General features: G+C 47.3%; 1 protein-coding gene across 1 annotated transcript in view; it reads left to right on the top strand.

Annotated features, from left to right (window-relative positions):
- The window catches only part of LOC123443751 (DENN domain and WD repeat-containing protein SCD1), a 28,790-nt gene extending 5,114 nt beyond the window's left edge, over window positions 1-23,676 (top strand). Inside the window, exons 11-31 of the mRNA XM_045120274.1 lie at window positions 954-1,149; window positions 1,531-1,648; window positions 1,732-1,795; window positions 1,901-1,945; window positions 9,654-9,729; window positions 9,831-9,904; window positions 9,986-10,036; window positions 10,513-10,670; window positions 11,305-11,352; window positions 13,767-13,824; window positions 13,907-13,990; window positions 14,077-14,308; window positions 14,411-14,610; window positions 20,169-20,233; window positions 20,955-21,078; window positions 21,173-21,354; window positions 21,453-21,524; window positions 21,619-21,779; window positions 21,904-21,942; window positions 22,668-22,876; window positions 23,313-23,676. Coding sequence (XP_044976209.1) covers window positions 954-1,149; window positions 1,531-1,648; window positions 1,732-1,795; window positions 1,901-1,945; window positions 9,654-9,729; window positions 9,831-9,904; window positions 9,986-10,036; window positions 10,513-10,670; window positions 11,305-11,352; window positions 13,767-13,824; window positions 13,907-13,990; window positions 14,077-14,308; window positions 14,411-14,610; window positions 20,169-20,233; window positions 20,955-21,078; window positions 21,173-21,354; window positions 21,453-21,524; window positions 21,619-21,779; window positions 21,904-21,942; window positions 22,668-22,876; window positions 23,313-23,408 — 2,352 coding nt within the window. The 3' untranslated portion in view covers window positions 23,409-23,676. The remainder of the gene's footprint in view (window positions 1-953; window positions 1,150-1,530; window positions 1,649-1,731; window positions 1,796-1,900; window positions 1,946-9,653; window positions 9,730-9,830; window positions 9,905-9,985; window positions 10,037-10,512; window positions 10,671-11,304; window positions 11,353-13,766; window positions 13,825-13,906; window positions 13,991-14,076; window positions 14,309-14,410; window positions 14,611-20,168; window positions 20,234-20,954; window positions 21,079-21,172; window positions 21,355-21,452; window positions 21,525-21,618; window positions 21,780-21,903; window positions 21,943-22,667; window positions 22,877-23,312) is intronic.
- The last annotated feature ends 301 nt before the right edge of the window (window positions 23,677-23,977 follow it).

Below are 23,977 nucleotides of genomic sequence, written 5' to 3'. Positions count from 1 at the left end.
TTTGATCTGCCATTTCAGAGAATGGTTTGCTTCTGAAAGCTTTTCCATGTATAATGGTGTTTTTTTAAGTATACTATCCTTATACATTCAGGAATTGCCCTCAATATAAATGGAGCTATACAGCACATAAGTTACTTTCCATTGACAGCGTGTACTGTATACAACGATCATCCTCGAGAGAACATGGAAGTCTGTTCATGCTGTATTATGGTTCACTAATTTGTGAAGTGACTAATGAATCCCCTTTTACGAGACAGAGAAAATAGCTGCTCACAAATAACAACTATGAAATAGAAGGATTTGCATACTTATATTTATACAAGAGTTATGTGCCATTCCACACAGGCCAAACCTATTGCTAGATGGGCTTTGTCAACATATGTGCAATGTTATCTGCCACTCCCGAGTCCTGAAATTTGGTTGATCTGTTCAACATTTATCATAGTCTTATATCTGCATATATGAGGTTGACACATTCCAAAATCGGAGTTTACTTAGATTTCATCTGATTAACTAGTTACCAAGTGTTTGGTGATTGATAATTGCTCTTAACTTTATTGATCGTGCTGACATAACTCAGTATTTTTGCTGATGCTGCCTGACTTCGTTTTGTTGCTCACAATAGCCTACCTATTTTGTGATTGACAGCTCTTCTAATTTAAAGTTAGTATTGTTGGTTATAATATACTTCCCCCGTCTGGAATTACTTGACGCTCAAACGGATTTATCTAGACCCATTTTAGTGTTAGATACATCTGTTTGAGTGTCACGTAATTCCGGACGGAGGGAGTACTTCAGTTTTATATCCTTCGTAGCCAGGTAGGGCAAGGATACACATAGTTAACTAAAGTGTGCCCTAACCTTAAATCATGCGTTTGCATTTTAACGTCGTCGTTGCATAGCTAGCTTGGTCATATCCTTAACAAACTATAAACTTGATGCTTGTTTGGCAGATTATGCAGTTTATAGAGACTCAGGGATTCTTGGATTATCTGGAAAGATGCAACAATGCAGAAGAATTCACGAACAACCTTCTTGATAAGTTGCAGGATGCAACTGGGAGAGGACAAAGCCCTCTGGCAATCTTTCCTTCTCATGTTGCTGATCCCGAGATCATAACAATAGCCGATTCTGAGACTGAAGGTTCAGGTACTTACGTACATTTTATTTTTTGCCTAGCACTTGTTCTCTCTGTCGTGTTGTCACCCTTAATCATTGTGTTTCTAACAGTTCAAACCCTATGTATGTTAGAATCAGATGACCTCAGGAACACAATGATTAAGGACTGTGTAGACAACCGTGCATTTTTTTATTGAGTCTGATACACCACGCTGTTGGAATTAATATGCAAACAACTTGAGCTCTTTACCGGAACTGTTCAAACACTTTAATTGAAGGAATCATGTAACTTTTGTATTTTCTACATGTCGAGGTTCATTTTGACTCTTAATGCTTGGGTTGTGGGGTATCGATTTAGTGCTGCACTTCGATTATATTTGGAAAGGTAATTAGCGATAAACTCATCTGCAGAACCAGGCAATAGGCACTGTTATAAAAGCTTTCCAGCAAATGCAAGAACAGAAGAACAAGAAGAAAAGCGTAAATCAATTCTAGCATTAGTTGGTGGGGCTAGTAAGCAAGTACCAAGGTATGATGACAGGCCTGCAAGTTTTTTCACGTTAACCTTTTCCAGTAACTATAACTGCAATATCAACTGACATCTGTTTTCAGTTCTCCCGCTGTCCGAATCAGTGGAGGTCCAAAGGCAGAAAGTCTGAGTCCCAGAGAGAGGGCGGTAAGTCATGCATACTGTTATGTAAATTAATCTCAACCATTGTTTGTGCACATGCATGCCACAGTAACTTTTCTTTTCTTACGGTCTTTGTTTTGATCTATACAGGCTGAGAGAGAAAGGATGGTTCTGGATATAAAAGTAAAGCTCCAGGTAATTATCTGATCATTCTCACCTCTCTCATTTATATTTTACCATGTTCTAAATTGCGATTATCATGATTTTGTGGTATTGCTCGTAATGAATGGGACTGAGGATGATCTAAAATATGGTGGAAGTTATTGGATGCCATGTTTCTAAACCAGTTATATACCGTGCCTAAATATTGATTGCAGTGGGATCTGCCTGATCAACCTTTTGATACTTTGGATACTAACATATCATATCTGTTAAAGTATATGACTGGCTATTTGAAAATAATCTGTTGGATTTATCTTGCACAATTACTTCCTAAAATATGATTTTTTATTGTATGCTGGTACTCCCTCCATTCCACAATGTAGCGCATGTAGATTTTTTGAGAAGTCAAACTTGACAAACTTTGACCAAGTTTATAGAAAAAAGTATATACATCTAGAATACCAAATACTCCCTCCGTCCGAAAATACTTGTCGGCGAAATGAATGTTTCTATACATATTTTAGTTCTGGATAGATCCATTTTTATCCATTTCTCCGACAAGTATTTCCGGACAGAGGGAGTACATCATAAGACGTATTTTCATAATATTATATATATTTAATATCATAGATATAAATAATTTTATCTATAAACTTGGTCAAAGTTTGACTTTCTAGAAAATGTATATGCACTACATTATGGAACGGAGGGAGTATTTTTTTATTGAAAACATAGTCAAAAATCATGCATCGTAGTCTGTAAAAAGCCATAATGACTTAGATTTCTGTAGAGTACTACTACTTATTACCCTGTACGTCTTGCTAGTCGCTATAAACTTTTCACGGTGTTGGGTGTCTTTGTGCAAAATATGTCGTTTCAGGGAACCAGAAGTGTAGGAACTGTAATATTTTCACTCTATGACTCGGAAGAAGCTAAGAAATTCTAGCATGTTATTTTATAGGGGTATGCATGGGTATTTATCATTCTTAGATTCAGTGTCTTGTTCTGTGCGCTTGGTGGGCTGTGGACAAATATAGCGAAATGGAAGGAGTACCAGTCTTCAACTATTTTTTTTCAGGAAAACGCAATGGACCTTTGCGTTTCATTTCATTGAAAAGAGAGAGAGAGAGAGTTGTGAAATTATAGTCCTCCTAGGAGGTGGTTACACATATCGGATGGTCACTATTGCACATCCCATGAAGCTGGCAGCACAACCCTAAGCCCTTCGGCACCAGCAGTGGCCCAAAGCCTAGCCTCATCTTTGATCCTGCCCACGAGAGTGTGGACGGACGGCTGCGTGCGGTCAAAAAGGCAATCGTTCCTATGCTTCCAAATCATCCAAGGTGTCAGGAGCGTCACGGATGCAAGTCCCTTGCGCATCAGCCGAGGGGTGTCTTGCCTAGCATGGTGCCACCGGTCGAGCATGGAGCTTTCGTTGTTGGGCGGTTTGCATGTCACGCGTATCCAGGCAAGGATCTCATGCCATACCTGCCGCGAGAAGGGGCAAGATAGCAGGAGGTGGTGCAGCGTCTCCGGGGCCTGGTCGCACAAGGGGCATGCCGCATGGTGCTGCATTCCATGTCGAGCGAGTCGATCCACCGTACAGCAGCGATCTAAGCTGGGGAGCCAGTGGAAGAATTTCACTTTCGGCGGCGCCCAGCTCTTCAGATGAGTTTCCAGTCGTCGGAGGCGATCGATCCGTGGAAGGATGTGTGGTAGGCAGATCTAGCGGTGTAGGTGCCGGCCTCGTTCCACTTCCAAACCATCTTGTCAGGCTCAATGGAGAGTGACATGACTTCGAGGAGACGCCAAAGCAGCAAGTACTGCCCAATTTCGTGGACTCCCAGGACGACGTGGATGTCGTGCGCCCAAAGGTGGGCCTGCAAGCCCTCAGCGACTGTCCTGATCTTAAGCAGGGGCGCGATCTCGTAGACGGAGCACCCATTGATCCATCGGTCCTCCCAAAATCTAGTGCTCTCGTCGTTCCCAATGATCATGTGGGTGCTCGCGAAGAAGAAGGCTCGCTCCTCAGCAGAGAATTGGAGGTCGAGTCTAGCCCATGCACGGCGGTCATCGGTTTTGCTGAACCATAGCCAACGAGTCCTCAGCGCCATGCCGGTGCGCTCCAAGTCGTGCACTCCTAGCCCACTGAGGCATTTTGGGGGCGCAACCCGGCGCCAACTAACATGACAATGACCACCGTTAGCCTCGGCGCGGCCGGCCCAAAGGAACCCTTTCTGGATCCTCTCAAGCATCTTGAGGATCTTTGGCAGCGCCAACACGAGCAGCTGGTGTAACGGGATCGCTCCGAGCGCCGATTTCACCAAAGCGAGGCGGCCCGCTCTATTCATGAGCCAGGCTTTCCAGGTGGGCAATCTCCCTGCAACCTTGTCGACGAGAGGGAGCAGCTGAGCTGTGGTTGGGTGCCTAATGGTGAGCGGGATGCCCAGGTATGTGATGGGGAGGCCAACAATTGGGCAGCCCAGGCTCTCAACGATGGGCCTCATGGTGTCGTCGTCGCATCTGATGATCGTTGCAGTGCTCTTGGCAAAATTGACGCGTAGCCCAGATGCCCGACCAAAGAGCAGCAGGATTGCCCTCACGGCCTTGATGTCGTCCGGCTGAGGATGGCAGAATAAGACCACGCCATCCGCATATAGCGAGATGGGGGGATCGACCTTGAGGGGTGCAGTCGTCGAATGACTTCGAGCTCGGTGTCGCGCTTGAACAGGCGGCTGAGGGTGTCAACGGCGAGGACAAACAACTGCGGCGACATGGAATCACATTGGCGCAGGCCCTGGCGATGCCAAATAGGGGGTCCAGGGCTCCCATTTAGCAGCACCTTGGTGCTGGCTGAGGACAGCAGGATCGCCACCCACTCTAGAAATCTATCCCCAAAGCCATACTGCCTCAGCACCTCGAAGAGGAAGGGCCAGGACAGCAAGTCAAAAGCCCGCGCGAGATCGAGCTTTAATAAGACGCGTGACGCGCCCAGCTGGTCCAGCAAGTGAGCAGATTGGCGGACTAGCACAAAATTGTCATGCAGGCTTCACCAGTGGATGAAGGCGTTCTGGTTGTTGCTGACGAGGGCGTTGAGCCGGGGCGCGAGGCGGAGTGAGAGCACCGTGGCGAAGATCTTGGCAACAATGTGTGAGGCTGATCGGCCGATAGTCGCGCAGGCAGCCCGCGTCGGCGCGCTTGGGAAGCAGCAAGAGCAACGCTTGGTTCAAGTGCGAGAACCCTCGTCTGCGCATGTCGTAGAGCTGCCGGAAGACGTTGGCGAAGTCGGCCTTGATCGTGGGCCAGCAGGCGCGCAAAAACTCGGCGGTGAAGCCGTCGGGCCTCGGGGCCTTGCGCGCCGGCGATCTCTTGACCGCGCACCAGATCTCCTCGTCATCAAAGGGCGCGTCGCGCACCAGATCTCCTCGTCATCAAAGGGCGCGTCTAGCTCAAGGAGATTCGGGGTGGTCGTGATCAACTACGAGAGGTCCAAGGTGCAGTCACGGTCAATCCCGGTGCCCAAGAGCTCATCGAAGTGCGCAAAGGCGGCGGAGGCCATGTCTTCAACTAAATTACCGTGAAACTTTTGTTTTCCCGAGAAAACGCAAAGACTTTGCGTTTTTTTTCATTGAAAAGGGGGAAACAGGTTACATGCCTCCTAGGAGGGGGCTTTGCAGCTTACGTTACAATGATCTTAGTATCTTAGTGGACATCCCAGGTGCTTGGGATCACCAGTCGAAGGCTTGAAGCCCCAGCCCTAGCGAAGCGGTTTGGGGGTCGTCACTTTGACAGCAAGCCACCATTCGGAGATGGAGGCATCCAGGCCAGGTGGTCTGCACGCCATCCTTAGCTAGGCGAGGATATCGTGCCATACCTGCCTCGAGAAGGGGCAGGAAACTAGTAGGTGGTGCATCATCTCCGGTTCCTGGTCGCAAAGGACACAACGGGGGTGGTGCTGCAGGCCACAACATTCGGCAGTCCAACACCTATCCAGATTGGTGAGCCAATAGAAAAACTTCACTTTTGGTGGCGCCCAGGCCTTCCAGATTAGAATTGAGGCGCTGCAGCTAGCGGATCCCTGGAAAGTACTCCCTCCGTTCCTAAATATAAGTCTTTTAAGAGATTTCACTAAGGGACTACATAAGGAATAAAATGAGTGAATCTACACTCTAAAGTATGTCTATATACATCCGTATGTAGTTCCCTAGTGAAACCTCTAAAAAGACTTATATTTAGAAACGGAGGGAGTAGCAAGGTAGCATGATCGGGCAGTATACTTGCTGTTGGCGCTCCATTTCCAGATAAGCTGATCCAGCTCGTCCGAGAGGGTTGTGTGTTGAATGGCATGCCAAAGAAGCAGATATTGGCCAATCTCATGAACTCCCAGGTTGCTGTGGATGTCACGCGTCCATGTGTGGGCATGTAGCTTGTTGGCGACGATGCGCACCTTTCGTCGCTTGGGGATGCCGGTGTAGAAATTGGGGGCGATCTCTTCCGCAGATTTGCCTCCAACCCAGAGATCCTCCCAAAACAGCGCATTTCGACCATTGCCAATGGTCATGGTGGTGGAGGCGAAGAAGAGGCTGTGCTCCTAGTTAGAGAACTGCAAGTCGAGACCGGCCCATGCGCACCCTTCTTCAGTCCCGCTGAACCACTACCATCTGGGGCGCAGTGCAAGCCCGGCGCACTCAATATCTTGCACGCCAAGGCCGCCAAGGGAAAGTGGTCGACAGACACATCTCCAGTTGATGTGGCAATTTTTCCCGTTGGCAGCGGCACACGCCTCCCAAAGGAAGCCGCGCTGGATCTTCTCCGGTTGCTTGATGATCTTCTTGGGGGGCGCGTAGACGAGCAGCCGGTGGATTGGGGTGGCGCAGAGCACTGACTTGACAAGAGCAACTTGTCCAAACTTGTTCATGAGCTGACAAGAGCAACTTGTCCAAACTTGTTCATGAGCCACGATTTCCAGCAAGGCAGCTGCACAATGACCCTGTCGACGAGTGGTTGTAGCTGCATGCAGGTTATCCTTCTGACAGTTAGGGGAATCCCCAGTTATGTCAGCGGCAGGTCGGCAATCCCTAACTCTCAATGGCGACAAACGTGCCAACCTCCTGGTCACGATGTAGCAGCGTGGCAGAGCTCTTGGTGTAATTGACCAGCAGCCCGGATGCCTTCCCGAATAGATGTAGGATGGCGCCTTGACCGCCGCTATGTCGCTCGGCGTAGGTTGGCAAAAAAGGACCACATCATCGGCATATAGCGGGATCGCTGGGATTGATCGTCGCGGGTGTAGCTGTGGTAGGATGCCTGAGGCGACGACGTGTTTGATTAGGCGGCCTAGGGTGCCTACTGCAAGGACGAAAAGCTGGGGCGACAGCGGGTCGCCTTGTCGGAGTCCGCAACGATGCCAGATTGGGGGTCCAGGCTCACCATTCATCAAGACCTTCGTGCTCGCAGTAGTGAGCAGCACGGCCAGCCAATCCAGGAACCGGTTCTCGAAACCGTATTGGCGCAGCACCTCTAATAGGAAGGGCCAAGAGATGGTATCGAAGGCCTTTGCCAGGTCAAGCTTGAGCAACATCCTCGGTGCATGGAGCTGATGCAGGAGACGCATGGACTGTCGGACGAGGACGAAGTTGTCATGCAAGGAGCGACCAGAGATGAAGGCATTTTGGTTGGCGCTCACTAGGCTGCCGTGCTTGGGCCTGAGTCACAGAGATAACACCTTGGCGAAGACTTTGGCGACAAGTTGGATCAGGCTGATGGGGCGGTAGTTGCCGATCCCTTGTGCGTCTGGGCCTTTGGGCAGGAGCGTGAGCAGCGCCTGGTTGAGGCGATGAAAGCCTCTAACCAATAACACAAATAGCTGCTAGAAAACGGCGACGAAATCCTCTGACGGTGCTCCGGCATGCGCGAAGGAATTCCGCGGTGACCCCGTCGGGTGTAGGCGCTTTGCATGCGGAAAGTTGTTTGATTGCCTGCCAGATCTTGTCCTCCTCAAAAGCTGTCTCAAGGTCTGTGAGGTCGTCAACCGACGTCATGAGCTGCGGGAGGTTGAGGGTGCACTCGCGATCGGCCGCGTGTCGATAAGTACGTCGAAATGCCGAACGCCAACTTGGCCAAGTCTTCCTGGCCAGAGATTGTGTGCCCATTGGTGAAGAGGCAATGAATACAATTCTTCTGACGCCGGTATGGACATTGCCGTTGGAAGAATGATGTGTTGGCGTCACTATCCTTGAGCGATGCAATGCACGCGCGTTGATGGGCGATGGTCTATTCCAAGGAGGCGAATCCTAGGTAGGATAGCTTTAGGGTCTTGTGCAGCCACACCTCGTGCAGGGTGAGCGTCCGGTCCTCTTGGACCTTGAGGATCAGCTGTCGGGTGATTGCTAGCTTGTGCTTTACGCAGCCAACCGATTTGGCACTCCAGCTAGTGAGTCCCTGAGCAGTGGCTTTCATCCGCAGCATCATGCGCCCGAATGGGTCAGTGTCGTCAACTGAAGCCCAAGCTGCCATGACTACGTCTTGGAATCCATCCAACCGCAGCCAGTAGTCCTCAAAGTGGAAACGCCTATGCATCATCGTCGTCGCAGGGAAGCAGTCCAGCAACAGTGGGCCGTGATCGGAGACAATGGAAGTGAGGCAGCGTAAGTGGCAGTCACCGATGAGGCCCTCCCAGTCTGAGGTACATAGGACACGGTCGAGATGAACAAGCAAAACACACCGGCACTGATGCGTAAAGGCCTTGCCTCCATCGCCCTATTGACACCATGGATGATCTGGAAGCAGCGTAATGAATGCATCTTCGATGGCGCCCAGCCCCTGATTCATGTCCTGGTCTCCAAGATCAAGGAAGAGGCCGAGCAGTGGGCAAGAGCCGGTGCCCGTGGCCTCCGCGTCATTCTGCCATCCACATGGGATGTGCACCCCCCCCCCCCCCCCCTAAGGAGGGCTGTATCAAAACTCCACCTATTCAATGCAATGAAACGCAAATCTTTTGCGTTTTCTGAGATAGACTTCCTTCAGAGCAAAGTCATTGATGCATGGCAGAAATCTATCATGCATCTATTTAGGTTCCCATTATTCTTGTCTTTGTCGCGGTAGATGAAATTGAAATCGCCGCATATCATCCATGGTCCGGGGCAGCCAGCACGCAAAGTCACGTATCTCCTGAAGGAAAGTGATTTTTTCGGCGTCCTCTCGCGGCAGCTTTGACAACGATGCCCGAGGCCGATCCGTTCTCGGGGCAAACCATGGCTTCCGCAGCGGCCGACGATGACGCCTCTGTTTTGTGTAATTTTTTCAGTAGACTGCTATTACCGCTGAAGCTGGAATGCCATAAATATAAATATTTTGAGGCCCAAAATCGCGATAGAACCATTACAGCCTGCAATTTAAAACAGTGTTAACTTTGTTTCTCGAACATGCCTGGGAGTGTCATTTGTTTTTCTGAGAGAAAGGAAGTGCATCACTTTTTTTTGAGAGAAAGGAAGCACAATTTTCATTAAAAAGAAAACACTAAGATAGTGTGAATGACTAAAATACAAGTATTTACAGTATGACCACTGCATCTGTCAACAGAGAAGCCGAGAACCATCCCCACCAATCGAACTATGACCACAATGACAGGAAACTCGCCTTGCCCAGCCTCTAGCAAACTCCTCTCCTATTAGAGAATTTTAGCCTAAAAATTCCCTACTAAGCATCTTATGCTAAAGTTATTTGCATGTTTTATCTTCAGGGACTATGGCTTCGTCTTCTGAGACTTGGGGCAACTGAGGATCCCCTTTCATCATTCGAATATGGAACCATTCTTGGTATCTTGAAGTTTCAGTTTATCGTACATTCTGTCATTGTGTAACACATTTATCTATATATGTCTTACTTGCCCAACATGATTTCTGTTGCCTTTTTGCAGCTTTGATTGAGTCTGATGCAGAAGGCATCGGAGGGAGTGGCTTTGTTGAATGCATCAGAGAGCATATTCATTCTGTAATCTGAATCTTTATAATTATATAATGCACACCTTGCTACTTTCTGATCCACTCCATAAGTAACTTTCCTATCTTATAGGGTTGGCAATGCCGCTTGACTGATGAACAGTTTATTGCTGTAAAAGAACTGGTGAGTCTTATTTCTTATTCCATAGCCCCACATTCTGCATGGTGAAGTGCTGTTTTTTGCAAACAGTTTTTCCTGTTCAAGGCAGTGATTGCCATGATATTTAGCTGGTCACTAAGATGTTGGTAAGTCGGCAAACTAGTTGTGATAACTCATCACTTATAATTTCATTGCTATGAAAATTTGGCTTATGTATCAGGTGGTGGTGGGCACTGCTTTTAGAACACCACATCCCAAGTAAAAAATAATAATCATAATGCTATATTTTTTATCATCATATTTTTGCCGTTGTTTCCAATAGAAATTGTACCCAGTTAATTATCACTTCACTACTATGGAAGTTACGTCAAGCTTCTTTCTTTACAAGCTTATGAAACTTGCATTTTGTGTGTGTACATGCAGACCTATTAATATGCTTATCTTCTTTTTTCTGTCGTGTCAATTCTGGCAAAGTATCTCATCATTCTTTCCTCATGCAGCTTAAAACGGCTATAACTCTTGCTAGCTCCCGCGATGATGTGTCAACCATTAGAGATGCTCTTGAAGTTTCTGCTGAAATGTACAGGAAGGACCCAAACAATGTTCAAGACTATGTTCAGCGTCATCTGTTATCCCTATCAGTCTGGGAGGAGCTTCGGTATGTCATTACTAGCATGAGATAATTCGTTCATTCCCAAAGGTGCAATCCATATGTCATGTCATTGTCTAATGTAAAAGTGTTGCTACATGGACCTTGAACAGCACACTCGCTTATCATGTCATGCAGCTTTGTTTTGAAATAAGCTGAGCGTGTGTGTGTGAGCCTGTCATGTCATGCAGCTTTTGTTTTCAAATAAGCTGAGGGTGTGTGTGTGGACTAAAATATAACTTTGGGGTTTGAATTGACAAATAGCGTGTAGGTTCAGTTCTCATCACAAGTAAAAAAGAAGGCAATTCTGAAAAGTGAGGATAAAAAAAATAAGTTACATGAAATTCAAACAAACATTTCCTATCGCCAGCAGCATGATTACTCATCGGCCTGTGTGGATCACAGTCTCCGGAGTAAGTTGTAAGTTTATCAGGTGGATCACACCCTTCTTAATAGATGGGAGATCCATTCTCCTTTTTTTCTGTTTGTTTAGGTTTATTGCCATGTGTTCATTTGTGTTTCTAATAGGTTTATTACCATGTGTAATTTTAGTCATTCAGTGTCTATCTAGGGTTAGGGTTGTTGTTGTTGTAGTATCCATCTATGGTATGAATTGTAATACATGATCGTTTTTCTTTGGCAGCTTCTGGGATGGCTACTTTGAATATTTGATGGAAAACTGTTCGAACAAGTAAGTTTCTGAATTAGTTATGTATATGCCTTGACATCATGCATTAGTTTGCAACATATGATTAGACAGAAATTCTTGATGCAGGTTTCAAATACGAACAGTAAGGAACATCTTGCATGTACATGGTTGTGTAGTATGTGCAATATGACTGTAGTTTTGCCTTTTTATGCCTCCACGCTTCTTCTAGACTAGAAAAACCAAGTAACTTGTTGAAGTGTATATGTGGATTGCCTAGCCCTTTCCATCAGTTCAGATTTTTGGTTGTGTTGGCTAGTGCATAAAGCTTAACATGGTATCAGAATCTAAGGTCTTGAGTCCAAATCCCGGCTTTCGCAATTTATGTCGAAAAATTGTTGTTGCTCCCTCTGTGCCCACGTATGTCTTCTTTGAGTGGGAAAACGCTTTCGATCGTGCGTCATGGGAGCGCTCCTCGAATCATTTTTTCCACTTCTTCCCTACAACTCTGCAGCTGCTCCTTTTCCCCCATCTCTGCCGCCACACGCAGCATGCTGTCATGATGTGCCCTTGCTGGTAGGACGAGCCACGGCGGGGGCGGAGAAGTCACAACAGGGAGAGCTGCAAGAGGCCGGGCGCAACGTCGGTGGCGCGCGACCAGCCATGGCGAGCGACCAACAATGGCGCATGACAGTGGAGGCAATGCTGGAACCATTCATTTTGAAAGCTTCCACCGTTTGATTCGAAAGCTTCAACCGAAGTACATAAAGCTTCAACCACACACCATGCAAGTGAAAAAGCTACAAACGTTCACCCGAAAGCTTCAACCATAGTTTGAAAAAAATGCTACATCATAGAGACTACGTCGGTGGCGCGCGACCAGCCATGGCGAGCGACCAACCATGGCGCACGACAGTGGAGGCAATGCTGGAACCATTCATTTTGAAAGCTTCCACCGAAGTACATAAAGCTTCAACCACACACCGTGCAAGTGAAAAAGCTACAATCGTTCACCCGAAAGCTTCAACCATAGTTTGAAAAAAATGCTACATCACAGAGACTATGTGCTAGGAACCGGCTGCCGGAGCTGCATCCAGTGACTATTTTTGCTATATCCGCATCGTTTTTTGCTGGAACCAGTTGACTGTCCGCTACGAACGCCAGCGCGGCTGAAGCTGCAACCAGGGTTGGACAACCGGTGTATACATTTGCCACTACCGGCATATTTATTTGCTGGAACTAGTCAAGTGTCTAGCTTCCACCCAGGGAGAAAATGCTTCAAACGTTTGTGAAAAAGCTTCATCAGGCTGGAGGAAAAGCTTCAAAGTGGTATGAGGAAAAATCTTCCACCGCAGGAAAAAAACTTCAATGGTGGAAAAGCTTCAACCGGCAGTGGAAAAGCTCCAACCGGCATGAGGGGAAGCTTCAAGCGGTAATGACAAAAAAACTTCAAATGGGGGAACACCGATGGTACTAGCGGACGATGGCGAGAGCTGCGGCCGGCAGCATGGTGGTGCCGCGATGGACACGCTACGGTGACGGTGGGGCTAGGTGCTGCAATGTGAGAGGCACCGACCGTCTTTGCGTTGTTTTTGCTACAAGGGGCGACGGTGTCCCGTTGGAGCCGGGCAACAAGGGCGACGACCGGCGACGAGGGTGGTGACCAGCGGCGACCGGGGGTGAGGGCGGTGATGGGCGGCGACGAGGACGGCGACCGGCAGCGAGCTGGTGATGCTTCAAGGTCAGGCCTCGGAGCATCCATGGCGGGTGTCCAGCACGAAAAACGCCGCGGGGGATGAAGGGTGCCGTTGGCGCTCGTGCGCGCGAGGAAGGGACGATAGAAGGACATGATCTAACGGCCCCACACAAAGCAATCCGATGCTGGGCACGCGACTGGCCGAATTGTTCGGCCGGTGCACCGGCGCAGATCACTGCCCATACCTCTGAGTCTATTCACGCGTTGACTTTCCGTGTCACATGTCAGAGGGGGTGTTGAAGTGTATATGTGGATTGCCTTAGCCCTTTCCATCAGTTTGGAATTTTGGTTGTGTTGGCTGCATGAAGCTTCATATAACCGATATAGCAGATTTATAAAATAGCATTAAGTTGATTGAAATAAAACATGAAAAATATTACGTGTTGATTTCAATGTTCATCTATTCTTTACTGAGACAAATTCCAGTATTTGCGAAAAATTGCAACAAGAGTACCAATGCATCTACTGTGGGAAGAAACTCCTCTTACTTGTATGGGTGGGTGCTTCTACTATCTCAACCAGGACTGCTTGAGGTTTGTGCACATTCTCTCAACCTATTGCAATCAATGTACACTGAGATAATGTGCACAGGGCTCAAGGCGCATTCCATGGATGTGATAATGCCAGCACCTATCAATACAATATTTTTTTTGCCAATATTTCTACTTTTTATCTTATCTCGTGTATTTTTCTGTTTCCGTAGGTCAACAAATTATGTAACATTAGTTACTGCACAGCTCATTGTCATGGCAACTCACATGGTACTTAGCAGGTTACGTCTTGTATTCACTGTCAAGTAATCAAATTTTACTATCCTGACTTTTCATTTTGTCTATAATGTAGGCTGGATTGGGATTACCTGATATTGATTCTTGGAATATGATCGAGAAAATAGCAGAGAGAAACAACTTAGGTTATAAGCAGCTTGTAAGTCAAACGAGAACATGACAGCGTCCTGATAAATGCCCGCTTTAAACTGTATTTTCTTAACAATTATTTTGAACTTCCCTCAGATCAAACTTAGAGCATTGCTCACACATCTGCAACAACTTCGTGTTGGCTATTGGGGGGTCCCTATAGGAAAAGGCCAACCACCGCCATCATATAGCATGGCTTCCCCTCGTGCGCTTGATATATCTGATGAAAGCGAACAACCTGCTGAGGCATCCGTGTTAGGCCGAAGTTGGGTGCACAGTATGTTCAGTAGGGACAGAAGCTTAAGAGCTAGCTCCTTCAATCGAGCTAGTAAGTTTAAGCCAGTCCCACCTTTCCTCCTCTGAGAACCTAAATGGAGAATATATTATCTTGACATCTCCATTTGTCTCTAATATGACTTGATTGTCTCAGGTGATGCAAAGGCTGGTGCTACTGCAGGCAAAACAGACCTAACTGCTGCGCAGAAGAAAACTCAAACAAATATGAGGATCCTTAGAGGACACACTGCTGCCATTACAGCGCTTCATTGTGTAACAAGAAAAGAGGTGTGGGACCTTGTTGGTGATCGTGAAGATGCTGGATTTTTCATCAGTGGAAGCACGGATTGCACGGTTAGCTTCATACTGTCATAATTATTTATTTGCAACTGTTGCTTTAGCATAATTGTTAAATTTTGGTATCAACCACACCAGCAGCGAATCATGGGCCAGGGTACATGGTTTTAGTATGATGACCTCTCCAATCTTTACCAATAGAGGAGAAACTTTTGAAAGGAAAAAGCAAGTGTATTATGACATTATCATGAAAATTAGAACCTACCAGGCAAGTTAGGAACACTTCACGTTAATCAGGATGCTTTCAAAATACCAGATATGGTTTTACTCATGTTTTTTGTTGAGAAAAACTGGTATTCTCAATACTTGTCTTTGTAGAGATACATACGACGCTTTCTGCACCCGAACTAATGTGATCTCGCATGAACACTAAACTCGAAACAAATAGTAAAAATCATTAAAATCTGAAAATTGTAGGCATTGAACATGATATTGTCTTCTAACCTCATGCAAATTTTCGTGTGTCGAAAGGACATCTGTAGTGCCCTGTGCCGAAAAAAATGAGTGCTCCATAAAGCCTTTGTTAGAGTACCTATTTTTGTTTTGTTTGTGCAGGGAACTGCAGATGTCCTTTCGTTGCGAATTTTTTATGTAGTTAGAAGACATGAGCAGGTTTGATGCCTAAGGGCATTTCTAGTCAAACCCCTAAAATTTAGCCCCTCAAACCTTAACTCAACAATTTTGAGGAGTTAAATAAAACGGTTCCTAGCCGAACTCGTAAACTTAACTCCCTAAAAAAATATTCTATGCCACTTCTTCTATGTTTTGGTTTACATACTCCATTTCAACTACATATTTGCACACATATTAAATCCAGACTTGATAGTTAAGGTTCACACAATTCACAAACATTATAAATTAAAAGTTTGTAATGGTGAGGAAGAGACTTCGGTGCATCTGAAATTGCTAGCAAAAATACTTCTCTGAATAGGTTGAATCGGGTGCAAAGTTATCCTCATAAGCTTGGCATGGCCTTCTGCTCTATCCCGATTGATTTACATGCGGCAGAACTGTGATCCTAGTCTTGGTCGCTGAAAGTCTCATGAACGATCACGACAATGGAAATTTCAAAATCATCGTCTTTTTCCTCCTCCAGCGAAGAGTCATCGAAGAATATCCCCCTTAACCTTTTCATCTACACTATGGAATATTTGATGTTGATTTTGATTGCAAAAACAATAAAACACAATAAAAAAGCCAAAAAAATGCACCTAGGCAATTCGTCTAACGCTTTGCGGTGGAGAAGGTGAGAGTCACCTCCGGTGGTGTTGAGGTGACTGCGAGGCTTGCAGGTGGACGGTGGGGGCTGGGGGATGATCAGGCACCACGGAACAAGACTCTCCTGCAAGCTGTGCTCACCCGTCGCCGGCCAAGCTTGCCGCGCCCGTACTCTTATTTCATAATTTCACCGGCATGATCCTGATTCCGGCGCCACCTAGCTCACCCGTGGGTGCTCTACAACATCTCGGTCATCCATCAGTTTCGATTTGGACGGAACCAAGCTCGGCGGTGACCTTTTTCGTCCACTAGAGTGCGGCGGTGGCGATTCCGACATCAGTGCCGCCGGCGAGCTAATCATACTTGGCCCGAGAGGTCAGTGGGGTATCGGCGTGCGTGCTGGCCGGCGAAGGAAAGGAAATCGGCGGAGACGGTGCCGGGGTGGAGGGAGTTGAGCGATGTGGATGCTCTAAAAATTTTGGCGTTCAAATTTTGCTGAAAAGTTGCTTCAGCCGTTCAAATTGTAGGCGCCGACGACAAGCCGCCTAATTTTTTTTGAGTTAAACCGGTTGAGGGTTCGACTAGGTGTGGCTTAAGTCCTCAAAAGGGAATATTTTGAGGAGTTACGCAATTTTGAGGGTTCGGATAGAGATGCTCTAAAATTCAGTTTTTTTAATACTATTTTTATGATTTAACCGTTCATGCGGGATCATATGAGCTTGGGTGCGTAAAGAAATTTTCTTACATAGTAAGGCTTCTGTGCGACCTACTTCTTTTCGTGTCCAGAGTACCGCGCTACAAACTAGCATATTGAATAAATAACGCCTGCTAGTGGCTTGTAATCGGGTTCGAGAATGTGAACTGGCTGGTTATGGCCCACTGCTCTTGTAGAGGCTAGGGTTCTACCAGGTCTCAGACGTAGGTTGTAGGGGTGGAAGTGCGGGCTGCGAGGTTGGGGACGCCGGCGCCGGCGGTTGGGCGCCGTCGTGGCGTGAGAGAGAGAGAGAGGCGGCTAGGGTTTGGGGCTCCCGTCTCCTGAGGGAGACGACAACAGAATACTGTTTATTGTCTGCTTAATATCGAAGGGGTACATGTGTTTATATAGGAGGACAGCCTCCACTAAACCCTAGATAACTTGGACTCTAATATAACTTGGACTCTAATATAGCTTAGACTCTAAGATAGGTAAGATAACTTGGGCTAAGCCCGTAACTAACCCTGCCCATTGGGCCTCCTCCGTTGGTACGTTGTACCGGTCATAACATCTCTCCCCGCCTTCGCAAACAGCTCGTCCTCGAGCTGAACATCTGGAAACTGCTGGCGGAAATCGTCGAGCTTCTTCCAAGTCGCTTCCTCCTCTGGCAGGCCGGTCCACTGTACCAAGACATGCCAGACGCCGCAGCGCTGCTGCGCCCGCAGCACCTTCGCCACCTGTGCGGAAGCTGGAAGGAGGCGGCCATCCGAAGTAGGAGGAAGGGCCGGCGTCGCTGCAGGAGGGTCCCCGCGGTAGGCCTTCAGTAAGCCGACATGGAAGACGCCGTCGAGGCGAGAACCAGCTGGCAGCTCTAAGTGGTATGCGAGTGTGCCGACACGCTCCAGCACACGAAAGGGACCGGCGTAGCGAGGTCCCAATTTGCGCTTGGAGCGCGGGTCCAGAGACTGCGTGGTCCTGTGGAGGAGGCGCAGCCACACTCAATCGCCCACCGCGAACTCCGCCTCGCGATGATGAGCATCGTAGTACTTCCGAGCCAGCTGCTGTGCTTGGAGAAGACGCTGGCGCCTCAGCCAGAATGTCGTCGCGGGTGCGGAGTAAGTCGCCTGCCGTCTCGGACCGAGCCGTCCCAGGCTCGTAAGGGAGCATCGCCGGAGGTGGGCGCTCGTAGACCACCTCAAAAGGCGTGGTGCACAGGGCGGAGTGATAGGAGGTGTTGTAGCAGTACTCCGCCCACGCCAACCAGTCCACCCAAGCTCGTGGACGATCACCAGTAACACAGCGCAGGTACATGGCGATCACCTTGTTGACCACCTCGGATTGGCCGTCTGTTTGAGGGTGGAACACCGTGCTCATGCGGAGCTTCACGCCCGCCAGTCGAAAGAGATCCCGCGGTGAGGGCCTCCACCTCTGCGTCGTCGGCGGTCTCCAAGTAGAATAGGCGGGCGCACGTATGACCCGGCGCATACGGCTCGTCGCAGTTGAAGCACAGGCCCTTGCGGCGCCGCTCGAGCTGCTCGGCCAACGTCAAGTGCCGGAAGGTGCGTGTCGGCGCGGGGGCAGCCGCAGTAGCGGCCGACAGGGCGGGGCGTGTCGGGGTGGCGGCGGCCGGGGCGGGGCGGGTCGGGGGATGCGTGCCGCGGCCTGGGAACGCCTGCTGCAGGGCGTTGGCGCGCTGCTCGTACGCGCGTGCGTAATACATGGCCGTCTGCAGGTCCTAGGGGTCGCGCATCTCGACGTCGATGCGGATGTGGTCGGGAAGGCCGCCGACGAAGAGCTCGGTGCGTTGGCGAGCCGTGACGTCAGGCGCATGGCAGGCCAACGTCTGGAAGCGGTCGCCGAAGTCCTGCACCGAGGTGGTGAAGGAAAGGCGACCGAGCTCGGCCAAGCGGCTCCCACGTATGGGGGGGGGGGGGGGGGCGAACCGGAGGAGACACAGGTCGCGAAAGCGCTCCCATGGAGGCGGGATAAAACGCCCTCGTCCTGCTCGAGGGCGTAGTACCACGTCTGGGCGGCGCCACGGAGGTGGTAGGAGGCGATCCACGTGCGGTCGGACGCCATGGTCCGCTGCCCCCTGAAAAACTGGTCGCACTGCTTGAGCCAGTTCAGGGGGTCGACGGTGCCGTCGTAGGTGGCGAACTCCAGTTTGGTGAAGCGGGGCGGCTGCTGCACGTGTGGCGAGGCCGCGAAGGTGCCCTCGTGATGACCCAGCGCGGCGGAAGGAGAGTGTTGCGGCACCATGGAGTTCCCGGCGTACGGGTCAGTGTACCCGCCGAACCCCCCGATGGTGGGGGCGGGTGGCTGCAACACCGTCGGTTGTAGCGGCGCCGTCGTGTAGGTCGGCGTGTCGATCCACGTCGGTAGCGGGGATGGCGACGGCGGCCACCGGACCTGGGTGATCGGCAGGCCCTGGAGCGCGACGGTGGCCGGGGGCGGTGGCGCGAAGGGCGTCGCCGGCGGAGGCGGTGGTGGCGGGGTTGCGTACGGAGCCTGGAGGAAAGTCTGGAGGTTCGAGACCGCCAGGTTGAGGTCGCGGATCGGCGAGGACATCTCCGCCGGGGAGAGGACAGGGGCGGGTTCGGCCGCCAGGGCCGCGGTACCGGAGGCGGCCGGACCTGAGGTGGCCGGCGGCGGCGAGTGGTGCGGCGGCGGCGGCTGCTGCGAGGTGGCGGGGAAGGCGGTGGTGGCGGCGGCGGTGGTGGTGGGAAGGTCCGACAAACTCATCGAACCCAAGCTACCTGATACCAAATTGGTAGAGGCTAGGGTTCTACCAGGTCTCGGACGTAGGTTGTGGGGGTGGAAGTGCGGGCTGTGAGGTTGAGGACGCCGGCGCCGGCGGTTGGGCGCCGTCGCGGCGTGAGAGAGAGAGAGGCGGCTAGGGTTTGTTGCTCCCGTCTCCTGAGGGAGACGACAACAGAATACTGTTTATTGTCTGCTTAATATCGAAGGGGTACATGTGTTTATATAGGAGGACAGCCTCCACTAAACCCTAGATAACTTGGACTCTAACTTGGACTCTAATATAACTTGGACTCTAAGATAGGTAAGATAACTTGGACTAAGCCCCTAATTAACCCTGCCCATTGGGCCTCCTCCGTTGGTACGTTGTACCGGTCATAACATGCTCACTCAGTTCACATCCAGTTTCCAGAAAAGAATCGAAAGCCAGATTAAAATTGGATTATTCCTAATCTTGTAAAATAGCCATATTTTGAACAATCAAAATTATCCAGGATTGCTTGTAATTGGCTGGTATTATGTGTACTATATTGGGTAACATCTTTTTTGCTTCTGTAAAATCTTGCCAAAATATGCACATCTATCTGAGGTTGTTCTACTCTAAATAAAACTTCGTTGGGGATTGCTAATAGTGTAGCCCATGATTTTGTAAGTTTCGCAATACAGTGGTTGTTCTACTCTAAATAAAACTTTGTTGGCAACTGCTAATAGTGCTTCTTACTAGTTGAGGGTTTCAGTAACATCTACGCAATGCTTGTTCATTATCTTCACCTTATTGGTCAGTGCTTATAGCTATGCTGCATCACAGTGAAATCTCTTGACGAACAATTGTGTGTATGTGTGTCCTTAATGTGGACAATGATTGATACAGTGATTTTGCATGCAGGTAAAAGTTTGGGATCCAAGTTTGCGCGGTTCCGAACTTCGAGCAACACTTAAAGGGCATACCAGGTAGAAAATGTCATCCAAATTACTCAACGGAACTGTCAGCTGTGTGAATATTGCATTTAAACATAATTTTATATCCTATCACAGTTGGGTGTATAGTAATCTGACCAACTAATTACAATTGCTCATCCGAGACACTCTAATTCAAGCAAACAGTTGACTTTTCTCAGTATACATGTTCAAGCATGCATCATTATTAATGTTATTTGGAGAGTCTTTTGCATAACGCAACTTGAACCATCTTGCAAATGCATGGATATGGGGTTGCTTGTAATAGTTTCGTATCCTATATCTGCCCTTTCAAGCATAGTTCCGTTTTGTCTAAAGTTCTGTTATATGAACCACGGAATATGATAGCCTTTTTTATCCTTTTCCTTTTTTGGCCAAGCATTGGATCAGTTCTACACTTGTTTTCGCACGACAAAAGAAGAATATTCATGCATTGGTTCTGGGAGGAGTGTTGCTCTTGATCTCATCCATAAAGTTGTTGAGAATCATAGGACAACAGTAACATTTAATTGTAAAGTATTGTAAGGTGTTTTGTGGTACTGATGGGTTCACAGTACTGGCTATCAACAGACTAGTCATAGACCTTCAAGTACTTTTGATTGGTCTTTTGTCTTTCTAGCAGCATTTTAGAGTATTCAGAGTCTTTAACTTGCCCTGCTGATTTGGCTACTCAAATTCAGTCTAGATTAACTGCTGTCCACTTGAATTCTTGCAGGACAGTTCGAGCAATTAGTTCAGATCGTGGCAAAATAGTTTCTGGAGGGGATGATCAGTCTGTCATAGTCTGGGATAAGCAAGCTTTTAAGCTTCTGGAAGAACTGAAGGGCCATGATGCACCGGTTAGCTTCTTCATCAATAGTAGTAGCTTACATATCATTGTCTCCATATCTAACCCTTACTAAGCATGTTTATGCACAATTGACACGGATATAGGTCAGTTCTGTGCGGATGCTCTCAGGAGAACGTGTTCTTACTGCATCTCATGATGGTACGGTGAAGATGTGGGATGTCCGGACTGATACTTGTGTTGCTACTGTGGGTCGTTGTCAAAGTGCAGTTCTCTGTATGGAATACGATGACTCGACTGGAATTCTGGCAGCTGCTGGGAGAGATGTGTATGTACTTTTTAACTTTGAAATGTTTTTGATGCTGTAAACTAATATTTACTTGAACAACTTTTGTTCCATTCTAATCTGAAAGGTCATTCCATCAGGGTGGCGCATGTCTGGGATATTCGTTCAAGTAAGCAGATGTTCAAGCTTCAAGGGCATACAAAGTGGATAAGGTAATGCCTCTGTTGGACTGTTGAGCATTCACATTCTCCTGAGCTGGCGATTTTGACCAGTAATTTACCTGACACAAATTCTGGTTGATTCTAGATCAATGAGGATGACTGGGGAAACGATAATAACTGGGAGTGATGATTGGACAGCTAGGGTGTGGTCTCTTACACGGGGAACATGTGATGCTGTATTAGCATGCCATGCTGGTCCCATACTTTGTGTTGAACACTCACCTTCGGATAAAGGAATTATCACTGGTATGTGACCCATTGCTTGTTTTTAAAGTTCGGTGGGTGGTCTGTGAAGTCATATCAAGTGTGTATTCGTGATTAAAGAATTCTCTCCATGTCACATGTATCTGATCCTTGATTAATATGCCAGGTTCCTCTGACGGGCTTATACGTTTTTGGGAAAACGAAGGTGATGCCTTATTGATTGTGAAAATTGCTTCATCTGTTTTTCTGTATTCACCTTTTTGTACCTTATTTAGGGAAGTTAATGTGCTTGCATTATTTGTTCAAAAGGGAAACATAGCATTTATCGCTAGAGGATACTGAGCTGTGTTACTGCACGAGTTTGCTTAATAACTGATCCACATTGTTCCAGTAATTATCCATGTGATGATGGATGCAAAGTTACATAAAATTGGAAATAATTCCATGTTATTAGCGGTGGCAGTCCTATGCACTGTATGATTAACCGAACAAGTTATTTAGCATGAATAATTTGCCGTTTAGCATCAATGCAACGTGTCATTGACTTAGATAACATGTTAGTAGTTTTTGCAATTAGCAGTTAGCACCAATCAGAGTATTGTGGACTTTTGAGTATCTATGTCTGCATATGTACTGGAACCCACATACTTATTGGCTATGTGGATACCAGAACAACATGAAAATTTACCAAACAAGGAAGAAAAGAAAAGATAGATTACTATGTCAAGTTATATGTTCAATCTTTATAATTTATGAGACACTCCTCTTACCATTAACTGATCTGTTGGATGGTAGCCTCATTTCATTATTTTATGGTTTCAGATTTATATTATTATTTTATGAACAAACACTTGTATATGAAAAAATAAATATAATGTTGATGTGGCAAAAACTGGTGAATGGAACTCAGGATATTCATTTTTATTGTAGGAGGCATAAAATGTGTTAAGAATCTGACGCTTCACTCGGCATCGGTTCTGTCCATTAGTGCCGGTGATCACTGGCTTGGAATTGGTGCCGCTGACAATTCTATGTCTCTTTTCCATCGACCACAAGAACGATTCGGAAGTTTCTCAAATACAGGATCAAAAGTTGCAGGATGGCAGCTTTATAGAACTCCCCAGAAAACATCTGCAGTGGTAATACATCTCATTGATTTGTTTAATTCCTTCCTTCATATATTATGGTACAGAGGTAGTAGATGCCCCCCCCCCCCCCCTTCGTTAGCTTATTTGTACATAACAAGCAAAGGTGCCTATTTTTTTTGCAAGGGTGCTTGTACCACATTTGTATTTTGTTCATATGCATCATTTGAGAAACAATTGGTATTCATGCTTGGCGTCTGCTCCGTGATGTTCCTGGCACAACTATGTGTTCGATCAATGTAACGGACCAATTGTTCCCAAGATGACTGTAGATAGTTATACTATATGCATATGATGTTCCTAGGCATGTCATCAAATCACTTTTTCGTAACCATCATTATAAGTTTGTAAAATTTCCAAGGTGCTATATTAACATTCATGGTTGAACAAATGCTCGGCTATTCTAAATCCTCGTTTTTTCTTGTGACAGGTGAGATGTATAGCATCGGACCTGGATAGGAAAAGAATATGCAGTGGTGGCCGGAACGGACTTCTTCGGTTGTGGGATGCTACCACAAGTATTTAACACATTACTAGGATATATATGTTTATGTAAAGAAATACCAATTGCCCTGTGATGTTGTATGTCATTTTTTGTTTTTAGTCGTCGTGTAGAAATAAGACGGAAGCCCTATTTGGTCCATCGATTCTGTAATCTCAAAAGCTGTTTTGATGCCTCGTGAAATTTTGTCTATAAGTTTAGGGTCTAGGTGACCCCTAGCCTGCCAGGTAATCCTTCCTTCCACAAATATAAAATGTTTTGCATATTTCAATATGGACTATTTGAATTGAAATGAGTGAACAACATAAATTATCTATATAAGCATGTTGTCATGGTATTTACATGTAATATATCGTCAGTTAAAAAGTAACAATGATGCTTGTACGCAAGTTATCATGTCTGCATTGCATAAAACACCTCACATGAAAACAGTTTTATTAACCAATGCGCGGGGGGGGGGGGGGGGGGGTATAAAAAGATGATAGCTACCTACCCTTTGGTCAAAAGTCATGGAGAGTTGTGCCATCGTTATCATGTCTGCATTGCATAAATTACCTCACATGAAAAGGGTCTTATTGACCAACGAGGGTTAT

The sequence above is a fragment of the Hordeum vulgare genome, chromosome 3H (genome assembly GCF_904849725.1).
Source record: "Hordeum vulgare subsp. vulgare chromosome 3H, MorexV3_pseudomolecules_assembly, whole genome shotgun sequence".
NCBI lineage: Eukaryota > Viridiplantae > Streptophyta > Magnoliopsida > Poales > Poaceae > Hordeum > Hordeum vulgare.
Note: the sequence above shows the minus strand (reverse complement) of the source record. Positions and strands in the feature narration are given on the sequence as shown.